This window comes from Saccostrea echinata, unplaced genomic scaffold, assembly GCF_033153115.1.
Source record: "Saccostrea echinata isolate AGI-Se365-2 ecotype Australia unplaced genomic scaffold, CSIRO_AGI_Sech_v1 ptg000012l, whole genome shotgun sequence".
Classification (NCBI taxonomy): Eukaryota; Metazoa; Mollusca; class Bivalvia; order Ostreida; family Ostreidae; genus Saccostrea; species Saccostrea echinata.
In genome coordinates this window covers 22,253,721-22,277,911 of record NW_026889761.1, presented here as the reverse complement: position 1 = coordinate 22,277,911, position 24,191 = coordinate 22,253,721, and the positions used below count along the sequence as shown (strand labels likewise).

The window sequence follows — 24,191 nt, the reverse complement described above, 5'->3', positions numbered from 1 at the left end:
GAATTAGCAATTACATATAACAGAAACGATCTAACATATAATACGAAGATAAAAAAAAATCCTATTCGACCTTAAATAGTTTAGGTAAAAGAACGATGATTCAAGTCTAGAAAACTTCCAAAAGTTCGAAAATATGGTTAACATTTTATGAAGCGTACAAGAATTATGGGATTTTCTTTCAATAAACTTTCCCTCAGAATCAAGGTAACGCGCATACCGACAGGAAATTTAAGAATACATTAGAAAAAGAAATCAAATTTGCATAAAAAAAATAATTCATTGCAATATTTGTTCCATTTTCTCAGAAAAATTCATTCTTTTATGGAAATAAATTTACAAGCAATAATTATATCCTGCGTTATTACATTCTGCGTTTACTTCGACGCAAAATATAATAGTGCGAAATGAAATAATCAAAAGGTCTTAAATGTCAAGGTGAAGACAACGTACCGCTAAATCTTGCGTTTTTACATTCTGTGTTCTCCGTGATCGGAAGGTCGTGAGTTCGAATCTCAGCCGCGACTGACCTAAGTTGATAAAAAATAGGTAGCAATTTTTCCTTCGCCATGCGCTCGGCACTTTGAAGTGAAAGTTGCTGGTCCTTCGGATGAGACCTTAAAAACCGAGGCCCCGTGTCACAGTAGGCGTTGGCACGGTAAAGATCCCCCACTGCTCAATGGTCCTAAGTGCCGATTAAGGTCAAAATTTAAAGCCCTTCATCGGTATATGGTAATGTCTCTATATGAGTGAAAATTTCTCGAATGGGACGTAAAACAACCTACATATATAAACATTCTGCGTTGATCTAGAGGCAAAATATAATAACGAAAATATAATGATCTCAGTTTATTACATTTTAGTCGTTATTTTATTTGCGTTGTGGGATAGAATTTCAAACTTTTCTCTTGATTTTCTATTCAAATAATGGCGAGTTAATTTGAACTTGAATCCACTTCACGGACACTTCACGGAAGGATGTATTCTAAAAATAGCCCGATGTTTTAAAGGCAGAGCAGAAAAGTGGAAATTTACCAAGCGTTTGATTCTGGGCAGTTGGAATAGGTCTACAAAGCAGTGATATGAGTTCTTTATTCTATTATAAGCATTAAACGTAAATTTACAAAACCCGCACCCTCCAACACATTCATTTTTTTTAATTTACTTTCTGTCAATATGAGAGAGAGAGATGATGTTTATGGCAAAGTATTAAGCTTGGAAAGTTTTACTGCAATCTGAGGAATAGCTTTTGGAATATTAAGGAACTTAGGAATGTAATATTATACATGTTCTGCTTTAGTAAACAACAACTTTAAGTGCGGAGAATTATAAAAACATATCAAGATGAACTCTAAGTGCATAATATTATTATTGTTAAGACGTAGAAAAAACAGGAATTCATTTTGTCCAAGTTACTTCCTGCTTGAGGAGCTGTTCAACACCAGAGCATGTTAGAAATCAAGCACAGGATTTTATTTATTTTCATAGGTATGCATTTTTATTAACTTTGTTATTTAATTTTTCTTTCTTCCTTCTCTCTCTCTCTGTAAGATGGTTTACGTTTATTGACAGGCTTAATTTTTTCCGTTTCCGAAATATTCGGCTCATGGAATACATGTTCAGAACATGGACTTTCGTATATGTTTGAAGAACAATCATGTAACTGGTTGGAGGCTGATAAGCAATGTGAAGAGGCAGGGGGAATTTTAGTGACTGATATACATGACTGTATACTTAGTGAGTAATAACCAATTAAACATAATTTGCTTGTAGCGAAAAAAGTCAACTTAATGAATGGAGAGTGTTCTTTCTTTGTAGAAAAGCTTACTCAAGAAGTTAGGTATTTCATTGGAGGTAATAAATCCTCCTCTGGAATATGGACATGGATAGATGGTTCTCCAATTAACCAGACTCACTGGTTTCCAGGTTATATATATATTTTTTATTTTAGTTCTTTTATGACTATGCTTATAATCTTCATATGTTTTTTAATAAAGGATTTACGTATACACATATTTGTACAAAACTTAAGACAGATTCAACTATGGATTAAATTTTTAAGCTAATGAATTTTCTGATAAACTTTATTTTACCTACATCCTTAAAAAATTTCTGTTAATAGGATGAGATGCCTTTATAATAATCGATACCGAAATTCTCTCACCTTACATTTATACTCTGTAGAAAATATTTTTTTTTTACTTGAATTCTTGTGATGGTTTATTTTATCTCGTGTTTTACTGACGTAAACATAGAATAGAGAAAAGTTAAACAGAGATTGTTAACTTTCCTCTTTTCCTTTGTTAAATAAGGAAACAAGATTTGAAATAAATTAACAAACTTATATGATATATATAAATCACTGTCTGTGTTTATTTGTTGGTATGAGGAATATATAGTAACAACTTGTGATATAAAATTTGCCTATGATATATTGTAACGGTGTGGTAGTGTGTGATTAACAGCTTCCTACTGGCTTCGGTAAATGGGTTAACCCTTTAGCTCAATCGGTTGCCAGAGGCCCTGGGTTCAATCCCAAGCGGAGGCACTTACATGTCTCTGTTACATTTGGCACCCAACGTGGGGCCCGGGTGTTCTCTGTCGAGTGAAAATGATTGCCTCTAGAACATCCCCCCAGGCGCTAGCACTCCAAAAGAGATGAGGACATTTTATTCTCTGGAGAGGGACAATATGGTAGTGTTAGATTAAGGCTTCCTACTACATGTAGCTTCGGATAGTGGGTTAACCTTTTAGCTCCATTGGTGGAGTACTAGACTGGCAAGACAGAGGCCCCGGATTCAATCACAAGCGGAGGCACTACATGTCTCTGTTACATTTAACCTACATACGTTAGTGATCAACACTGTGAGCTGGATCTTTTCATTGTGACTTCTGTGTGCATTTACTCTGTAATGATCCAATCGAAATTATTTTACCAGTGGTTGGTAAGACAATCTACCATACACCACTAGTTTATTTAACCAGTAGTTAAGATTATTTGTATTATTACATGTATCTGCTGTATATAGACATGTATTAGAAATAAGTATATTGAAAACAAAACATGTTTGCCCTGTCCTTATTGTATTGGTAACTAATATATATTTTCATTTTGAAATTCTTTAAAAAATAAGCTTCTTTTACTAACACCCTTGCACTGCACTACGTGATTTATTATCTTTGAAAAATTGTTGACTGGACTGAACAGATGTTGACAGAGCTGTGGCAGATGTACATACAAATTACAGGTTATGTCCAAGGTCCTACCCCATGCCCTTCTTAGTTACACATACATTATAAGGACACAAATGTAAATGATAGGTCACACACACACAAATGTACGTATTCTGATCAAGTGAAATATTAGTAGGTGTGTGACAACAGTAAGGGAAGCTATAGAATAAATGTCCGTCTGTCTGTCGTCGTTAATATTTGCAGTGGATATCAAAGTTTACTAAAAATTTTGTGCATTGTTTTCGGTAGAGATTGAGTATTCCCTCACCTGCTCACTATAAAGAAACTATATTTGAATAAGACTGTCAAAGTTTAATATTTCATCTGCTCTAATTTCATTTTCATTTGATTCATTGTATTTAATATTACACCGCCGTGTTTCAGTTCGTCTAATGACACTTATCTACCAAGAAGGGTATTAATTGGCTTGAGGTGACTCAGGTAAATCTGCGTGGTCGGATTAGAGGAAATAATTTCGGTTAATTATGAGTAGTTGGGACCAATTTGACCAATCGAATAAAGAAAAGACAGTATCCGGACTACACGGAATTTTTTTTTATAACACATTTGTTAAAGCTATATATGGCGTATCTGAGCTAAAAAATAAAAAATAAAAATACGAGATTGAGTGTAGATGAACATGATATTTGTTATTTACGTTCAAATTAAAATTTTCACCGATTTTGAACTTGAATAACCCGACGTTTCTATAATAATTAATTTAAACTGTGTCTGATATTTTAATGCGGGGTCGGTAATTAAATCGGTTATTGTTTTAAATTTCTAATATCTATAAAACGCGATTGATTTAAATTGTGTAATTTACAGGAAAGTCCTATCTTTATATAAAGTAATAAAACAAATAGAAAGATCTTTCTAATTTAAGTTAGTCTGAACTTATCAAAAATACGCCATATATGAGTTTAAAGAAGTGCATGGGACTAAAATTTATAGCCGAAATGGCCAAAGAACTTCGATCCAACAGGCGCTCGCTCGCCAAAAGAGATGAGGACATCTCATTCTCTGGAGGGGGACAATATGGTAGTGTGTGATTAAAAGCTTCCTACTAGCTTGGGCTGGTTGGTTAACCCTTTAGCTCAATAGGTAGAACACTGGATTTGCAAGCCAGAGGCTCAATCCCAAGCGGAGGTTTTTATATATCTCTGTTACACTAGAATCTAAATATGAAACAGATAAAGCAGACCCTGTGGTGTCTTTTATTTCGAGGTCATTGGGATTTGTCGAGTCAAAGTTTGAACTAAAATAACTATTGTTAATTGATAACACGTCGTCGATATATCTGAATGTCGGATGTCAAAAGCCACGGCGAGTGCTTTTATTCTTCTCATATAGAAGTTTATGAATAGATTTTGCTTCGAATTCATATGAATATAAAACAGGTTACCTAATAAGGGAGCACAATTAGTGTCCCAGGAATCCCAACAGTTTGTTGGCAAACCTGAGGTGGCAGGGGATAGTTTTGTACTAAAGACCCGGTCAAATTTCTTGAAAAACTGAGATATCCCCTGTTTGATGTGATATTTTATGTAGAAAAATGATTAGAATAATTATGGGACACATTTGCAGCTTATGACGCTTATCTTATAGAGAGTTGTAAATACGAAACTAAGACACGTGGTCAGTTGCAGAGGAAATTCAGCTGAAAAGCAGTAGGCCTTAGAAGAAGGTGTGTATCTCAGAGGGAAGGTGAATGGCCCCATATCAATTGGTGAATTTTCATTAGGGCATGCATTGATTTACAGACTACTGGGTGTTCTATCCTGCTCGCTCGGGCCTGGGGGATGGGTTGTATGGGTGCGACTGAGGCCCAAATCTTGGAAAAACAAGCCAAAATTTGGGGAGCCCCCAGGTGCATTTTTGGTATATGTGCACTCTAATAGGTAGATTACATGTAATTTGTTGACATAATTTGTGAGCCATGGGCATATGAAGTGTAATTAATTAGCCCCTGGAAAACTGTCCCCATGTACATGTTTTTATGGATCGTATGTATATGTGTACCCCCTCGGCACATGTTTGGCATTAAAAAAAACTATCCTCTGCCACCTGAAGCTCTTTTCACAAAAAAAAAAAAAAAATCGTACGATTAATTTTCATCGTAAAAGATATCTTACACAAAGATATCTTTCACAAAAATTCTTTCGAGTTTCTTAAGTGTAAAATTTGTCGGAACTTTACGATAGCTCTTACCCTCTCGTAAGAATCTTAGAACCGAATTTGATTTAAAGATTTAACAGATAAAACCAAATAAACATTTGATAGAACGTTTTTACGCATCCTGTACATGTAATAGTATTTAAATATATATTATTTCACAATTATATTGTTTAAAAAATAAATGAAATATAAAACAAAATATTTACGATGGCAGTTTCACTTTTAGATTTTCTTATGGCCTATTGTGATGTCAAACTTCCTTTCTTCACAATCGATATATATTTATAATTGTTAATAATGTTTGTTTCGCTGACATGTGTTGAATGTGTTATTTATATTTTCATCCACTTTTTAAAAGGATTATAAAGCATATTGAGATTGTTTCTAGAGACAGTAACTATAAGTAATTTTCTTGGTAAACAATCACAGGACATAAAAATTTCGGAGTTTTTTAAGCATATGTCTATGATATGAAAAAGCTTAACTATAATATATCGCAAGGAACTGATGTTTAAATTGTTGAAAAGTCGTATGTTTCGATGCACTGACTTTAGGGGAAAAAATGATTTAAATTTTCTAAAAGTTGTTTAGAGACTTTGAGAATTAATATCTGATTCACACCACTTCTAGAACATGCTGTAGCTCAATACGTCTAATACTTAGGTCACAAGTCAATGGTCGGGCGACCAAATTTTTCTCACATCGTTGGCTGAAAAACATGATCGACCGACATTAATATAGGGCGACGGGGAGCAGTCACATTAATTCCTTGAAACACCGATGAGTTTAAAAGTTTAAGTATTTATAAGTCGGCCAACCATCGCCCAATCATCGAGCGCTGAGCAGCAGTTTGATTTTCATCGTCGGCAGACATTTACAAAAAAACCAAAACCTAAATGTCGACCGATCGACAACCGACTTAACAAACTGTCTGCGGATGGTCGAATGATGATCGTTGGTCGATCGACATACTATTTAATGACTGCTTCAATTGATGAAATCGGCCACCGACGCAGAAAAAATTACAACTGCGCCCGACAGACAAAAAATTGGTCGGCCGACAAAAAAGAGGTCAAACTGGGAAAGACAACATTCGATGAACTGCCGACTGTCGTCCGAAGAATCCCATTTTTGCCTAAAAATCTGTCGGGCGTTTGTCGTTTTTAGAAATATGCCTGGGGTTTAAAGGTTCTCTTTAACAACAGTTAACATTTTGTAATGAGTTAAGATAGTGACTAGGTAGAACTTTTGCTGGACCAGGTGTAAAGACGAAAATGACCCCGTAGAACAATGACAGTGGGTCATTTTCCGACGTCGAAAAATGACCCCCGGTCATTATTCAACGTCAAATTATGACCCCCGGTCATTATTCGACGTCAAAACATGACCCTTTTGCCTGTAGAAAAAGTGGCATCACCCTTAAAATCTGCATACATACATGAAGAAAAAATGACCCCCGGTAGATTTTATTTTTTAACATTTTCTTTGTCACAGTTTCACGCGTCATTTTATGTACCATTAGACAATATCTGGTGCTATTTATCTCACGTAAAACAATATTTTAGGAAAAAGTCATTTATCTGTAAAATGTAGTGATTATTGTGCAGAAACGACATAGAAAATGCACTGTTGCATTGAAAGATATTTTCAATTGTATTTTTTATGTAAGCAAGTTTTTCTCCTCAAAAGAAAGTGGACCTACAATTGTTTTTTTAATAATAATTAAAAATCTAGATCTTTTACTGTCATTTTTGTTCGTTATATCCATCTGATAAAATAACCTGGTCTTTTTTTTTTTTGCAGGCGAGCCTAATAACTCTGGAGAAAAAGAGTTTTGTTTACAAATGTGGTTGGAAAGTGATACCGTTTACTGGAACGACATCTCTTGTGATAGCAAAATTTCTGGAGGATATGTTTGTCAGAGTAAGTACCGGTGAATCTTTATGCCTTCCATATGCTCAGAATGAAAATTTTTAAACATATTGTTTCCCGCAGCTTTGTTATTTTTCAGCCAAAATACAAAACTAAGAATGAATGTAGTTGTAAATATGTCATTTATTAATGACACAAAGGTAAGACATGAAAATTGGGAGATCCTATGTTTTTCTACAATTTGTATATACACCAGGATTTGGATCTCCCAAAACTTAAAGGTACAGCCTGATAGTAATCAAAAATACAATTTTATCAAACACTTATGGTGAAAAATAAGGTGGCAGCCAACAATAAGCGAACCAAAATCCCAAGTTTTATCAAACACTTTTGTTGAGAAATAAGATGGTAATAAACAATCAAGATTATTTGATTTTATATCAAATGGTTAATTTTTAATTTTGGACAGCATGTGCATTAAGAGTAAAAGTAGGTACAAATTGACTATTACTGTGCACCAAAAGTTATATCCCTTTTCAATAGGCCAACAAACAAATTGATAATAACATTATATAAAGAATTAACTACGGTTGAATAGGATGGTGGTGGGCATGTTTTCCTGTACAAATTTCAGCGTGCACAGACACTTGCAGCTTGAACATCTAACATTGATACTGATCACATGATCACATTGTAACTATTAGCTAAACACCGCAAGGTCCCTAAAACCTGAGACTATTCATTATATAGCATGCAAGTAGTTTACGAAGCCTAAGTTAACACATTACATAATATACAGATAGCTAAATTCTTAACACAAAATTGCTTAGATACATATGAATGCATAAAACATATTATTTCCAATAATATTACAATATTCTAGTACCTAAACAAATGAAAAATCAATATCGTGAAAATATTATATTTGATACGTCAAAACTTATGTTTGAAAATGATTTTTAACAAGTTTCATTCTTTGAATGAAGACAACAGGATATATAAAACACTTAAAATGTTGGAGGACACATTAGTTTTTATTCAATCATAGAACACGGGATTTCCCGTATAACATCAATAAAACAATTATGCTCCCTTTGTGTATATTGCATATTCCCTTTTGGTTATCTTACACAAAATAACAAGTCAAGGCAAAAGTTAGAATTAAGACAATAGTTATGTAGCTTTTATTTGTTTCTTTCAAATTTATAAGTAATCTAAAAAAAACAATACATTTAAGCAATATATAATGATATTTATACAGTATCAATATTATAGGACGTAAAAGATGCAAAGAATGTTATCATTAAAAAACTTAGAATTCTATTAGAATGTTTTAGGTAGATTTTGAAATTGCTATTAATTAAGGAGGTTGGATCCTGCCATGAAAAGTAATGAGAATTTTTTATCAAGTATATTTTTAGAATTTAAACACATAGCTTAATTAAAAATCAAAACAAAAAATGGGGGTCAATGCGCTTCTTTTGGCGCTACAGAGCATTTAGTTTGACCTTTTTGCACTGTAAATACGTCTTACACATAAATCAATTTTTAAAGTTTTTCCTCCAATATTTTTTATTCGAATAAATTATGGGAACAAACACAGTCTTATTTCATCTTGAATAGACACATTAAAATTTGTGACAACAAAAAGATTTTTCAAATTACTCCGCATGTTCAATTATTTGACCTTTTGCACTCAAAAAATTTCAATTTTCTGGCATTAAAATTTAACAAGCAAAAAAAGTAATGACATTTTGCTGAATTTAAGAAGAATGGTTAAAAGTATCTTATATATTCAGAAAATAAAATAAAAAGTGGGGGTCTGTGATGTTAATTTTTAGATATTACTAAAATAGTGCTAATTTTAAGCTTAAAATAGGGATTTTTTTCTTAATTTTCACAATATATTTGCTATATCTATGAAATAAGATGATAGAATTCATGACAGTTTATTTGATATATAATTTAGGACCAGTATAAAACAGTTCACTGCACAAAATAACTCTGTGTGCAGGCTGCAAGGAAAAATAAGAATCCAAACTAAACATACTTTAAATACTTCGAAAGAGAAAAAATGATAATTTTCTTCTAAAAAACCTTCCGCCACAAAATATAGTTTCTTACTTAATTCTTTTGGTATGGAATTTAATCATGGAGTTTTAACTGAATATAGTTTAATTGACATTGTAGAATCCAAATTTATTGTAAGAATTAACACTTTATGCAGAATTTTTGAGATATAGGTTAAGATATAAATCTGCTCAAAAGCTCAGGAGCGAACCTCGTTAATTACGAAATGTGATGTTATCAATGTCCTTTGTTGACAGAGACATCAGTCATCACAGAAACAACGTCACCAAGAAAAAGCGAGCAACCAACAACACTACCAACCGAAGAGACATCTGTAAAATATAATGGTAATGACAATTCCCCTATTTTTTCATGTATTATATAAGTGGTACTTACTAGACGTGATTGCTCGGTAAAGTTCCACTGTAGTCAATTACTCAAATACCTGATCACTTGATAAAGATAGCATAGCTATTACCTATCAATCTCTCACCAGAGGGCGTATTACGCTGCGCTACAATTGAGTATAAGTGGAGCATAGCGGGAACGATAACTCTGGGTAGAGATTGATTACCTGTAAGAAATGTGAAGATAAGGAACAATAATCATGCTCAAAGTCCAATCAAACAATACAAATAAAGAGCGGAGAAAACATATCTATTTCCTTGAATAAAATAACTTTGTGTTTTTCCTGATAGCAAAGAAATTGAAGATGTACATTCTCATATAAAATAAGCAAATTTTTGAATTCGTGTTTTCTTGAATAGGTACAACTACTTCACATTGTGATGACTTACCTCACCATGAACTGCATGTGGATTGTGTTTCAAATATTGAGAACATTAATGGAAAGGTATATAATATATACTTCTGTACACAGTGTTCCATTGTAGTTTGTTTTAGAGAAAAAGCAAGTTAACATGATATAGCTAGCAAGAGAAAAAACTTTAATACATGAAATATGAAGATAATGAAGAGTTATCAATCACAAAAGTTCATTTAAACAATACAAACGTGTATCTTGAAAAGTTGCATATATCTTGAAAATTTTCCATCCAGGTTGACTCAGTCCTTAGAGGAAACTCATCAAAGAAAGAAATAGAGCTGGTGATTCACAATGCACTACACAAATTACAAGAAATTTCAATCAACCATGAGCAAACTCAGTATGATATGGAAAGTTCCATAAACTTATTAGACAAAATTCTGGATGCCTACATCGAGTTGAATGTTTCACTTCCAAGTACAGTATGTTCAATTTGCTTATTTAAATATGCTTATCTCATCACATTATTCATCTTTTAAAGTCCTCTATGATTGTATTGTTCATTTAGGTGATTGTGACAACACTTGACAACTTACTAGCTGAAAACTTAACAGCTGCATGGAAAAAAACTTCCACAAAACAGGTATTATTCGATTTTGTGAATAAAAAAAAACCTAAAAATTTCAGTAAATAATGTTTTCTTTAGTTCATATACATGTACATATTCGTTTCACAGGCCAATTCAAGAGTCAATAAAATCTTCAGAATGGTAGACAAATTTGGCCTACATGTCTTACAGACCATCAAGGAGAACGACAGCATCACATATAACTCAACAAAGAATATGGGTAATAAACATTAGTAAAACTAGCAGGATTCACTTTTACTTTACATGTATATAAATAGTGTTTTCGTCTTTTATCATCTTTAGCATTGACACAAGGCTTCATTTGAAAAATGAAGATCGAAAATATTTTTGATCTTACAGTGTTTACGGTGGCAAAGATTCCAGCAGATCAAAATGTAATTTTTCCGGAAAATGAAAACATCTTAGGTTCATCGCTAGTGCTTCCAGTGCAGGGTCATGGTTCTAATCAAAGTAATATATCAGTGCTTTTATCAATCTTTATCACTCCATCCAATTTTTTTTTTTGCTGTTCTTTTAATCAAGGGTAACACATCTACTGCTTTAAATAATAGATATACCGTACCTTGCGGTGAAATACAAAACACTGGGAGCCTTCATTAAAAACAAAAATAGGTAGGAATATCCTAATAGTTCTACATATTTTTCAAATTATAACTTGTGCTTTGATAACGATTGATTTTTAAGGAATAAATTATCTTTCCTTTTTCAGAAGTAAAGAAAATGCAGGATACAGAATTTCGTCTGATATATTGTCATTAACACTTAATGACCCTTTACTAGAAGGAGCATTAGACCCTTCATTGCATTTAAAATTCCTCAAACAGGAAGTAAACTAACTCTTATTATGCAATTTTAGATAAAACAAAAAGACAGATTTCAAATAGTAATAATATCTCAACATTTGTTTTTCCTTTTTTCCTTTAGAATTTCAACAATTCTATCAGCGAATGTGCATTTTGGGATTTTGATCACAAGTTGGTATTGCTTTGTAGAGGAAAAATATGATTTAAAAAAAAAAAGACATTAATTTGCATTTTTAAAAGATTAAAATACATCGACAGTAATACACGAATAAAGCAAAATGTACCTGGTTTACATAAGTACCATGACTATTACAGTAACGGAGATGGTGGTTGGTCGACGAGAGGATGTAAATTACAATCTGCAAATGGTCGTTATTTTCACTGTGAATGCAACCACTTGACAAATTTTGCAGTGCTGGTGCGACCATATTCAAAGGTGGTCATTGATTTGTCTTCGGCATTTTATGATTGAAATAATTTATATAATTAGATAATTCAAATAATTAAAGAAAATATTGATTTAAATAATTTAGAAATGTTAATGAATAAAAAAAAGTTTTCTCAATGCATTAATATACATTGAGTTGGATATACCAAACTCTTTAGACTCTAGACGAAGAAGAGGCATTGAGTTGGATATCTATAATTGGTTGCTCGATATCAGTGTTTTTGTCATTGCTAACGGCCATTGTTTACATCGTTTTTTGGAAGTAAGAAATAATGAAAAATAATCTAAAATTACTTTCTGTGTTTCTCAGTTCTTTAATCATGCTACAGAGTTAAACCGGATTTTCTTACTCCCTACCTTGCAGATCTATCACTTGTGATGTCAGCAGAATGGTAAATAAGATCACTGTGCTTCTTTGTCTCAGTATTGCCATGGCTTACACAATATTTCTACTAGGAGTTGATAAGATCCGGTATAAAGTAAGTGTTTAAGATTATGTTTTAATCGATGCTTTATGTATTCGTATTATATTCATTTTGTGTTTATATATTGACTTACTCTCAGAAATGGCAATTTGATAAGCAATTAACCAATAAACTATTCAGACACGAACCTATTTGTTGATAAACCAAGGTGCAGGACCAAATTAAAATTCATACAAAAAACGTTAATTTGGCTGGGCTATTGTATGATTTTGCCTGGATCCAAAATATTCATATTTGCAATAGTACGAGAGTAATTCTAGAAATGTATTTAAATGTCTGGGTCAATTTAGAATTTCTCTCTAGAAGATCATTACACATGGGTTATATTTAAAATGTTTTAAGTGAAATATGGAGATAACGAAAATTAAACAAATTCAAAAGTCCCTTGAATGACAAGGTAAAGATAACGAACAGTGATCAATGTAATAAAATTCTATAATCAATACAAATTTGTGAAGAGGAGATAAAACACGGACTCCTGGAAATTCCAGAGGTGGTATCAGGTGCCGAAGAGGAGTAAGCATCTCCCGTTGATCGGTTACACCCGCCTTGAGCCCTATGTATAGATCAGGTAGACGGAACATTCTGAAGTCAAATTCATTATAAAAACAAAGGTCCAACAATTGATATGAAACACGTCAGCCAACATACATTCCAATGAAAGATTATATTTGCTTACAAGGTTATTATTACGACCATAGAATATACGAAATGCTGACTTTAAACGAGGTTTTTGAAATCCTGTAACATCAACTTATCTGTCAGTAGCCTGCCTTGGTTTAAAAATTGATCGTACTCAGTATGCTCCTGAGTATCGATTAAGATGGGATATGTAAACACCATATGCATGTAATAGTGGGATATTACTACAAAAGTAATAATGTTGACGATAGAAAAGCTGAAGTCATTTCGTTTGTCATACAATTTAGTTGTTAGTTTGCCTTTGTCGTCTATAGTCAGTAAAACTTCCAAATATGAAACAGATGTTGTAGATTCTGTGGAGTCTTTTATCTCAAGTTCACTGAGATATAACGAGTCACATATGAATGGCATTGACTTGTTAATTGATAATAATATTAGTCGTTGATATATCTTAATGTCGAGTTGAAAGCCATAGCAAGTATTTTTTTTCTCGTGTCAACGTTTTTGATTAAATTCTGCTTCACGGGAATAAAAAACAGATCTGCTAATAAAGGAGCACAATTATTGCCCATCGAAATTCCAAAAGTTTGTTGGAAGACCTGCTGTCTGAAAACTACATAAATGTTGTCAATGAGGAATCCAACATCCTTTTAATTTCAACTTCAGAGCACTTGTGTTTAGAATCAGGCTGATTTTGAACAAGACACGAAAATTTTCGAGTTCTATTTTTATTGAAGAAGCAGTTGTCTATAATATCAAAAAGTGTTAAATTATCGTGAGGAATGGTTGGAGAAAGCATAGAAAAGTCGTACTGATTTTTGAAAATTTGGGGATTTTATATTTTCTAAAAGTTCTTTTGAGTTTTTAAGAATCCACATCTGATTTATACCACTTCTAGAGTATGCTGTAGCACAGTACATCTGAAGTTTCTCCTTTACAGCAGTCAATATTTTTGTAAGGAGTAAAGATAGGGGCTTGATAGAGCATTTGCTGGACCCTGCAATGCATCTGTTTGTTAAGACTTTTATGAAGTTAAGGAATCCAGTATAGGTAGTGTAGATGGAACTCATCTTTGTTGACTGGAATCTTAAAAGTATTAAACACTGACATTTGATTTTGAAGAATTTCGTCTTCAGAAAGTAAATTGGAAGCATAAGTTGGATTTTCAGACGTGGAATTAAAGCCAAGTTCTTCTAAAATACAGTTATGATAATGGGCCTTACAAACAAAGATGAAATTGTTACAAGCCTTGTCAGGTGGAACTTTAACATATTGTTCATGTAGTCTTTTTAATTCATTTATCACCTGCGGTTTATTGAAAACGGAAGAATACGTTGTTCCCATATTGCCTTTTAAATTTCTTATACGACTATTTAATATATTTCTAAAACACTTAATCAATTCTGAACAAGTGTTCAGATCTTCCTCTTCATATTTATCCCACCGTCTGGCATAATCTTCAACAGAATTCAACAACACAAATCTGGAGCAGAACAAACTATGGCATCCAAGATTAAGCATTGTATATTGTTATACGCTGAATTTTTCATTATATTTTTGGCTCAATCTGTCATTTCATTAAGAGGATCATTACACGAAATTTATGCTTGCATCTTAAAAGCATCTTTGCTTTTATCTTAAATTGTTTGGGAATGATATGGCAACAAAGATTAAGATTTGTTTATTTTGGTCAGATTTTTTTGTCATAGGCTATTATAATTTCAAGATTCTAGCCTCTGATTGGTTAATATCAAAAAAGGAACACAGATTATTTCTGTATAACCTGGTTTGGTATGGGGACACACACCCCTGACAAACAGCTGAATCATCTGTATGCATACAATCCTCTCATTTCCAGTCCTCGGGATTCATGGAAAATTCCAGATTTAATAAATATACCTTTAACTTCAAACAATAATTCGATCTTACCACATGTAAACAAGCTGCTAGGCCTATGTATCAGTTTTTACCTCCCCTCGCTTCCCATCACTTCCCGTACTTCCGTTACTACGGTTGTATTATTGAGCGGCAAATTTGAACTAATAAAAAGCAACGAAATTTTACACCCATAGCTATTTAATGATTTTAAAATTAAATTATAAGGAATGACTCTAATTCTTGGCCAAATTATTCGAGTATAACCTGGTTTGGGTCAGTTTACGCTGTTTTATAATCCGCGAAATTCCTAAATTATATTTAAGCATTGCTTTTATCGTCGGCAACGTCGTTTTTGATTTCATTAGAAACAGGGAAAGCATGCCAAAGCAAAGTCGTGAAGACTTTTGGTTTACATTTCAGGTCGGGTGTATTGTGATTACAGCGTTTTTACAGTATCTGTTCCTGTTCGTTTTCTTCCTCATGCTGGCCCTTGGATTGTACTATTTCAGTAGCATCTCATTGATCAAAATATCATTTTCTAAAGCAACGGCATTTCAAAGTAAATCCAGTTTCTTCAGTAAAATCATTTGGGGAGTTGTAGCTGGTGAGTAAAACATTCACTTTCAGCAAAATGAAAACCAAATTTAAAAAGACATTGATTGTGACGATATTCGAATTTGTAAATATAAGAATATGAATACGAATAACTTTATATTTTTAGTTATGCCAGCGTGTATAACCGCAGTTACATTTGGAGTTATTTTTTTCCTGGACAAAGACTACAATTCAAAAAACAGGTCTAAATGATCATTTAAGTGTTGTTGTACTTAACATATTAAAAAGCGAATTCCTTGTTTTATGAAACAGTCGTTGTAAGTTTTATATTACAGTTGCTGGTTATCATTTGAAAGTGGGGCTTTGTATGGCTTCGTTGGACCTGTAGCTTGCATCGTTCTGGTAGAAATTTGTCATTTCATATATTTTTTTAATCTAAATCTAACTAATAAGGATATAATAAAAGTGGTTAGGTATTAAAAGCTATCATTTCGGCAGTCAAAAGCTATGGTTATTATATGTATTTACAGTTATTTGGATTTATATTGTAATCATAAATATATTCTCAAAAGAAAAAGTCTATGATACTATTCACACTTGATAAAGCAATTTCTCGGTATTATATTTTAACTTTTGTAGATCAATATTGTTATTGTTATAGTCCTCTCAGTGACACTATGTTCAATAGGATTCTCACCACAAGACAAAGGGAGGAAAAAAATATTGTAAGTCAATTTATGCATTGTTCACTCGGAGAGTTTAATTCGCAGTAATTTAATGTGATGTAAACTAATACGAATTAAAATGCGTTCTCACGATAAACTAATGCGAATTAAATTTTTTTTTCTACAGTAGGGCTATTCAGTAAGACTATCATGACGTCATTTGCAAATCACGTCACTTATGCAGGGCATATCCATCTGACATAATGTCATAGTGTCTGTACACATTTTAGTGATAAACAAAAAGTACAAGTACCTATATCTGACCACCGACATGTGGCATGTGACTTATTTCTGCCATTACGCATGCGTTAGAATTTAATTCGAATTAGCTTCATTAGGAGTTAATGCGAAGTAATTAAATGCTCAGTGAACTAATTCGAATTAAACTCAATCGCATTAAATTCTCCGTGTGAACGCGTTTCAAATTTAATTCGCAGTAACTTACGAGGGGTTATCAAAAAGTTCGTGGACTGACGCGATAAAATTAATAATATGTAGTCTTTGCTTACAAAATTTATGCGGAACATAAAACAACAAAAGTTTAAGAAATGTTGAAAATTTTAGCTTGATAAGTTGATAATTTGCCAAATTATTCTAAAATTAAAAAGACTTTATGTGATCACCCGGCGCTGTCGCCGTTTAGTGTCATGACGTCCGCTTAACGTCATTGTTTCTTAATGTCCGCTCTCTCTACCTCATACACTTATCTTGATGAGATTACCTGGAGTTAAGTTAGGACTTAAACCCGTCTTATTTATATGAATTTACAATGTCATGAGCAGCTGTTTTCAATGCATATAATATTGTTAATGGATCTTTATATGGGGAAAGATCCTCACTTGATTATGCCAGAATACTTAGCTTGTTGGAGTTCAATTTCTACCACACATGATCAACGTCACTTTTCGACGTGACTGACTTTTGACACCCTGACTACAAATCGACACTAGCTGTGCATATTTCATCTCTCTGAATCTTTTTAGGCATTAAAAAACAAGTACTCTGGATGCATTTTATTTTTCTGTAGCCAGTTTAAACATTCCTTAGGTCAATACCAGTTTTTCCAGGACCGAAACTCTATAGAGTGTTTGAAAAAGAAACCCCTCCCCCCTTTTGACGTTATTTTCAAGCCCATACTTGTTTGGACACTCCATATAAAATTTACGATAAAATTTCATAGAAATTACAGAATGGGGTAAAAATTCCAAATTTTACTGAACAAATGTGTCATACCACATGCCTGAATTAACGAGATTTTCTGATGACAAATACTCATATCTAAAGAGTTTTTCTCAGTTACACTCAGGTAGGAAAAAACGTCATATTAGAGGTTGCGCCGCCTGGACATACCTTTGCTTACAAAAACACTAACATTTTATTAAAAAAATAAAAATTATGATTTATGGTTTATTCTATAGATAGAAAGGATGATGCTAACTAAATGTGTAAAAATTCATTGATGTACCTAAAGCGGTTTTAATTTTATCACGCTAGTCCACGAACTTTTTGATAACCCCTCGTACGTTTAATTCGAATTAAACTCTCCGTGTGAACAGGACACTAGATACTAATCCAAATGTTTGAAATCATTTAAGCTTAAACTGGGTCAAAAGTGTAAAAGAAAAAAAGCTGGTAATGCAGTATATGTTTGAAATCAAAGCATGAAAAATGCTTTTCAATACTGAAATGCCATATTTCATTGAATAGCTTCCTTAGATTGACTTCTTATTTAAATGATAAATAAAATGCAAATTTAAGTATTAGGGATTGTTTCAGGGCCGGAATAAGGTCCATCTGTACCCTTTTACCTGTTCTTGGAGTGACCTGGTTGTTTGGTCTACTGTCCATTAATGATGATGTGGTCGTGTTTCAGTATATATTCTCTCTGTTGAACTCCTTCCAGGTATAAAGTTAATTTTTATTATTGGTGGATAAAATTATTAACACTGCGCGGAATATCTAAGACATCATTTTTTGATACGCTTATATCTTTTCAAGGGGCTTTTCATTTTCATCTCCAAATGTCTTCTAAGCAAAAAGGTAAGGGCAAAGATATGCAGATGTTTGTTTGTTTTTGTTTGTTTTTTTAAATATTCCTATATCACAAGGAAATTAATATTTTTTTAATTGACTTTAAAGATTAAAAAAGTGTAATCAATTCTGATAAAAGATCTACTTGAATCTGCTTTGAGTTTTTTTTTTATTCTGGCTGATTGTAATTGCTTGATAAGCAACAATAAATGTCATGCTACAGATCAGGAGGTCGCTTAGTAAGTGCATACACAAAAAAGGTTCAGAAAATTGGAGAAGTAGGCTTTATTCATTACTTAGCAACAATATGTTGTCCATGAACACAAAGGAGTTCTCATCGGTGTCTAAAGTAAGTTTTCTTGTACATTTAAGAACCAAATTATGTCATTTTGTTATATATTTTTCGTTTAAAATCACATGTTTTACGCATACTGATAAGCAAACAAAATATTTTCATCCATAAATAAAAATATTCTACCAATGTAATACAATTGGAATAATTGAAAATTGCTACTTTTCGTTTGTGGTTTCTATTTAGAACCCCGAAATAGGTAAATTCTTTGTATGTACCTTTTAGTTGGAATAAGATTGAGAAAATGTAAAACAAAGAAACTATTGAATTGATAAAATGAAAATAAAATTTAACTAACATTAAATGTTATTGTTATTGAAGATCCAACCTGAAGGAGAAGAATGTACTAGCAAACTTAGAAAAGGGAATCTCATTAAGGTATTATTTCTACATCATAAATCATTACAATATTTAATACTTATATAATTATAAATGATGATCAATTTAAGAGAATGGCAGTTTATTTTTTTTTTTATTAGACAATTGTTTTTGTTTGTTTGTTTGTTTTGTTTTGTTTTCATTGATTGATTGTTTTTTGCATTGAGAAATGGATAACAAAAACCAAAGTTGAAATAATAAAGTAGTTAATTTAGGTCTTTATATATGAACGATAATATATATGTCCCAAATCTGACATTTCAGGGTATTTCGTTCAAGGGTAGAGAGAGTGTCAATACATCTCTTTGACAATACAGAACAGATCAAAAGAACCTAAAATCATGAACTATAATATATAGATTACTACATCATCTCTATTACAGACTTCATACTTTGTTAATACATAACTGTTGAAACCATTCAAGGTAGCGTAGTAATAGCCCCCTCGCTTCGTGGTCCAAAGATCTGGTTCGATTCTCGTTTGCCATGCAGCATCAAATCTAAGACGATTAGCACTCAGCTAGACTGTTTTAGTGCTCTCTTTCATACTTTTTGATAATGTCAAACATAGATCTATGTTTGATAACATTTAACTATGAGGGAGAGCAGAGGACAACAAGACAAAAATGAACAAAGAATTATTTAATTTTAAAAAAAACATAGAGACTTGAGCAAGTCTAGCACTCAGCATTAGAAGCGCAATTTATGTCTTTTTGATTAAACCTTTAAAACATAGATTCTCTGTCATAGCGGGTGTTGGCATGAAAAAGAACCTTATTGCTTAAAGGCCCTGAGTGCCGAGTAAAGATGTAACTTGAAGCTATTTTTTGGTAATTGTTGACACCTCATATGAGAAAAAACATCGAGGGGATGCAAAACACTCAATCATAACTGTTTTTATGCAGTTTTGATGTTTGAAATTTCAAAATTCATGATTGTTTAAAAGAAACATTTTTAAATTGTATACGCCTCCATTAAGATTAAATAAGTATACTTCCTGCACACTTAAATTGCTGCAAAGGTAATTTCTAATGATTCATCTGCTGAAATTACAATGATTGAATATCAAAAATTGTAATTGCTTACATGTAACTGGAATATCTTTAAGTATTTTTAAGTATTTTCAAATGCATTTTTGTTTTTAAAGTGTTTCAAGGAATTTCATGAAATTCTAAAAATTGAAAATGTCGCGTATGTCTAAATCCAAATCAATATAGCTTGAGGTTCTTTAAGCATTTGAGAACACAGTCTTGGAAACAATATTGTTATTGCGTATTAACAAGAAAATTGTTGTTAGAGCAGCAGCTAGGGTAACTAGCATATGGCTCTGTCCATAGCCCACTGTCTTGAATCGTATCTAGGTATTTGAAAAATCGAATATTAATCTTTGTTTATTTTATTTCTATTTAAATTGTGCTAATTGAAATGATATGTAAAATGTAATGGAGCTTTGACCTCAGGAAATGTTGACAAACTGTAAAAGTTTTCATTTTACAACAATTGTTTTTGAGCAACCAACTCTTCTGTGTACTTTATGTGTGCGTGTGTTTAAAATTTCTTTAAATATTATACACTGAAATGTGATATGCATTTTATGCAATCTTTATATAGCGCATGCATAAACTCTTCATGAATAAACGAATCAAATCCTCAATGTTTTCAATCAATGATTTTGAAGAATTTAATATGCTGCTTTGCTGTTTCTTAAAACTTGTACCTCAGTAATGCATCTATTGTTGTAGATAAAAGCACCAACTTGAGTGAAATTCACACACAGTTTCTAAAAAATTGATGGATTTTTTAAATGAAAGAAATGGATACATTAATGAAGAAAAAGTACAATACTTAGATTTAATGGTGAAATATTATGGGATTATTTATCATATAATTTATGCATTGATATACCCCTAGCCGAATAATCAATCGAAACAAAGTTCTTTCTGGTATAGTGAAATGCTTAATGTACCAAGAGCACTCAGTTGTGTGTTAGGGACTTGATCCTTTCAAAATATACTGAAAAAAATCACAATTGAACTTTCTCAGGATTTTTTGCAAATTTAGTATTGGTAATGCTAGACTTCTTACTGAAGCAGGGAGATTGATTGGTACACCTAGAAAACTAAGATTATGATATCTTTGTAAATGTAAAGAAATTGGTGATGAATTATTCTAAACAGGTCTGAACGATTTCCCAATATGGAAGTCAAGAACAATAACTGAAAGTTGTTATAAACATACATCATGTACAAGTAATTATTTTTCTGTCCAATCAGAGAACAGCGTTTTCACACACCCCAAAACAAATAAAAGAGAACACATGAAATTGCTTTTTTCCTTAAACATCACATTTATAGCTTAAAAACTTATTATTATGTTTATTTTATGCATTTATTCAACAAAAAAAATGTCATCATTGTGTAATATTGTATTCGAGACTCTGGTAGATGTTTGATTCCATTACACATGTGTGTGTCTTCGAAAACATTTTAAATGCATAAAATGTATAACTCTAAATTTTCAATATATCTTTAATCAATTTGTTTGACAATCATTAAGGTCTTCCGTTTTCACGGAAGACCTTATAGTGATTCTACTGTTTCTTCTTCTTATCATTATTATCATTTTTCCGCCCATCTAATTTTGTGCACGCGATTTCTCAAAGACTACTTGATGGAATTTAATGAAATTTGCAGGAAAAATGTTTTGTAATCTGAAATTATTTTATCCGAGAGATTTTTTGGAAAATCACTTCCGGTGCCAAGTTACAGACCATTTTCTGAATTTAAAAAGACATTTTGTCCGCAGATAATCTCAAGGACGGTAAAAGATATCAATGTGAAACTTTCAGGGATTATGGATCGATCGGGATAAATCCTAGCCGGGACATGACGTTTCGTTCGTTCGGTACTTCCGGTCGTTACCGGGTGCGAATTTAAAAAAATAAATTTTCTAACTTTTTTGTTTTTCAATATTTTTCTTTGATATTAGTAGGGTTAATAGAGACATTTCCAAGAAGGTTTAATATATAATATGTTTAAAAATTGATAAATCCAAACTCTAGATATTCGCATTTTAATATTTGAAGCGGGTCCAAAATGGCGGCTGTCTCCGTAAACTCCGACGAGCAGGTCGGCACTCGGAGCTCCTCGGGTGGCTGGTACCTCGCACACTAACCTACAACGTCAACGATGTTCTATTATTTCGGGTTTAATCCCGATTATGTCTGAATTTTCTTTCTCATTTTTTACTTTTAATGTACGTTTTCATCTTTATAAATGATGTTTTTTCTATGTTAATCCTGCGCTATTTTCATTTGTTTGAAATAAATCCTTAAAAATCCTTGCATTTTTGGAGGACCCATGTTATATTTTACGGACATTGGCAAGTCAAAGTTTTCCTGAGAAAAAAAGGTAAAATATATAGGTTTTTTTCACTTATGAAATAGTGATTGAGAGTGATCTCCCGTGTAGAATTCTCTAAGCAGTGAAAACCAATAAGGCATATGTTTACAGAGGTAAACAAAAAGCACGTGTGCTTCCTTCAAAGGGTAGAATCATCTATTCAGCAAGAAAGAAAAGTAGTAATGGCTTTGTTGTACATTGTATTCGGGAGACAAAGAGCCAACAGGTCGTCATTTACCATAGTTATCCTCAGTATGCTGGGAAAGGCAAAGATGTGACATATGCTGAAACTAAACCTACTGAGATCAGTTTCTAGCTATAGGTTGTATGAAGGAAGCAGCATTTAGTAACTACGAATAAAAATTGAAATAAATCCATGCCAATATTTTTATGACAATATGTTTCAATCAATTTAGTCAATTACATGATAGAATCAATCAACCAGTCTGACTCTCTTGACCCTTATGAATAATATGTAATTATAGCTGTTAAGGGAAGTAACTCAAAAATAGAGATCGGTGCCGGTATGTCCTTGTCTTGTTTCTATATTTACATTTTCAGCTAAAATATCTAGAAGTCATAGGAAATGAAAATACAATAATGTATCTAAAACAAAAACCATATGAAATAAGTGAGTTTTGGAGAAATATTATGGTGAAAAATTATGTAGGTCTCTTTTATCAACATTTTACATAGGAAATGCATTGAGAATTGCAAGAACACTGATTTGATAAACTCTAAAAAAAAAAAAAAAGAAAAAAGAAAAAAAAAAAAAGGTTGGCTTGGTAGGTTAAACAATCAAGAATATAGCCTGTTTATTACAATTAAAACTACTCGAGAGTTCTTGAAAAATTCTATACGAGAAGTTGTCTGAGCAAGAACTCGAAAACGGTAAGAGATTAAGACACCAAACTTATATGAGCAACAGTCCTTAAGATGTAGGCAAAACCATTTTGGTTCAGAGCGTCAGCCGTCACTTCCAGTCGTCACAGGAAGTGATAAAAGAAATCAAAAATTTCAACTTTTCTTTTTTTAATTGGAAATTGCATCACTTTATTGCATCTTTTTCGTAGATTCGAAAGATGTTGGTCCCACCGGAAACAAATACGACAACTTCCGATTATAAGAGAAAAACTAAATAATTTGAGTATTTTACTTTCCCATAAATATTCTTTATAGATAAAGTGTTTGAAATGAATTTTAAATATGTAATTCAGAGTGCAACTGTCAAGAGTAACCTTGAAAACGTCAACATCCGGTTTAAGGAGATAGCACGTTGGATTTTCACGCTGACGACCAGGGTTAAATTTCCAGAGTGTCTGAATTTCTTTTATCACTTTTTCAGCTTGAATTTTCGTTTTAATTTTCAGAATCGGATGGAAAACCTCTCATTGCTCGCAATGAGTTTCTAGTTATTATGGCTGTTTCTATTACAATATCGGCCGCGACAGACCTAAGTCGATAAAAAATAGGTAGCAACTGTTCCTTCGCCATGCGCTCGGCACTTTGGAGTGAAAGTTGCGGGTCTTTCGGATGAGACCTTAAAAACCGAGGCCCCGTGTCACGGCAGGCGTTGGCACGATAAAGATCCCTCACTGCTCAATGGCCCTGAGTGCCGAGTAAAGGTCAAAATTTGAAGCCCTTCACCGGTATATGGTGACGTCTCTATATGAGTGAAAAATTCTCGAATGGGACGTAAAACAATATACAATCAATCAATCAATCTA

The 24,191-nt window shown here is 32.6% G+C and overlaps 1 protein-coding gene and 1 long non-coding RNA gene across 2 annotated transcripts; one reads left to right on the top strand and one right to left on the bottom strand.

The window, feature by feature from the left end:
• Positions 1-1,575: 1,575 nt before the first annotated feature.
• On the top strand, positions 1,576-21,051 carry LOC133185546 (adhesion G-protein coupled receptor D1-like). The gene is made up of 24 exons (XM_061320844.1): positions 1,576-1,734; positions 1,816-1,923; positions 7,213-7,332; positions 9,609-9,698; positions 10,119-10,204; positions 10,411-10,599; positions 10,686-10,760; positions 10,854-10,965; positions 11,106-11,216; positions 11,318-11,378; positions 11,476-11,593; positions 11,691-11,740; positions 11,885-12,005; positions 12,176-12,279; positions 12,382-12,496; positions 15,443-15,626; positions 15,744-15,819; positions 15,913-15,979; positions 16,217-16,302; positions 18,079-18,205; positions 18,301-18,342; positions 18,557-18,682; positions 19,007-19,063; positions 19,328-21,051. Exons 1-24 carry the CDS (start codon positions 1,638-1,640, stop codon positions 19,370-19,372), a joined length of 2,367 nt encoding a protein of 788 aa, XP_061176828.1. The 5' UTR covers positions 1,576-1,637; the 3' UTR covers positions 19,373-21,051.
• Positions 7,445-8,014, bottom strand: LOC133185556 (uncharacterized). Its single transcript, XR_009720921.1, has 2 exons — positions 7,949-8,014; positions 7,445-7,569 (listed from the first exon to the last, which is right to left on the bottom strand). It is a non-coding gene; the product is annotated as an uncharacterized LOC133185556 (long non-coding RNA).
• Positions 21,052-24,191: the final 3,140 nt, after the last annotated feature.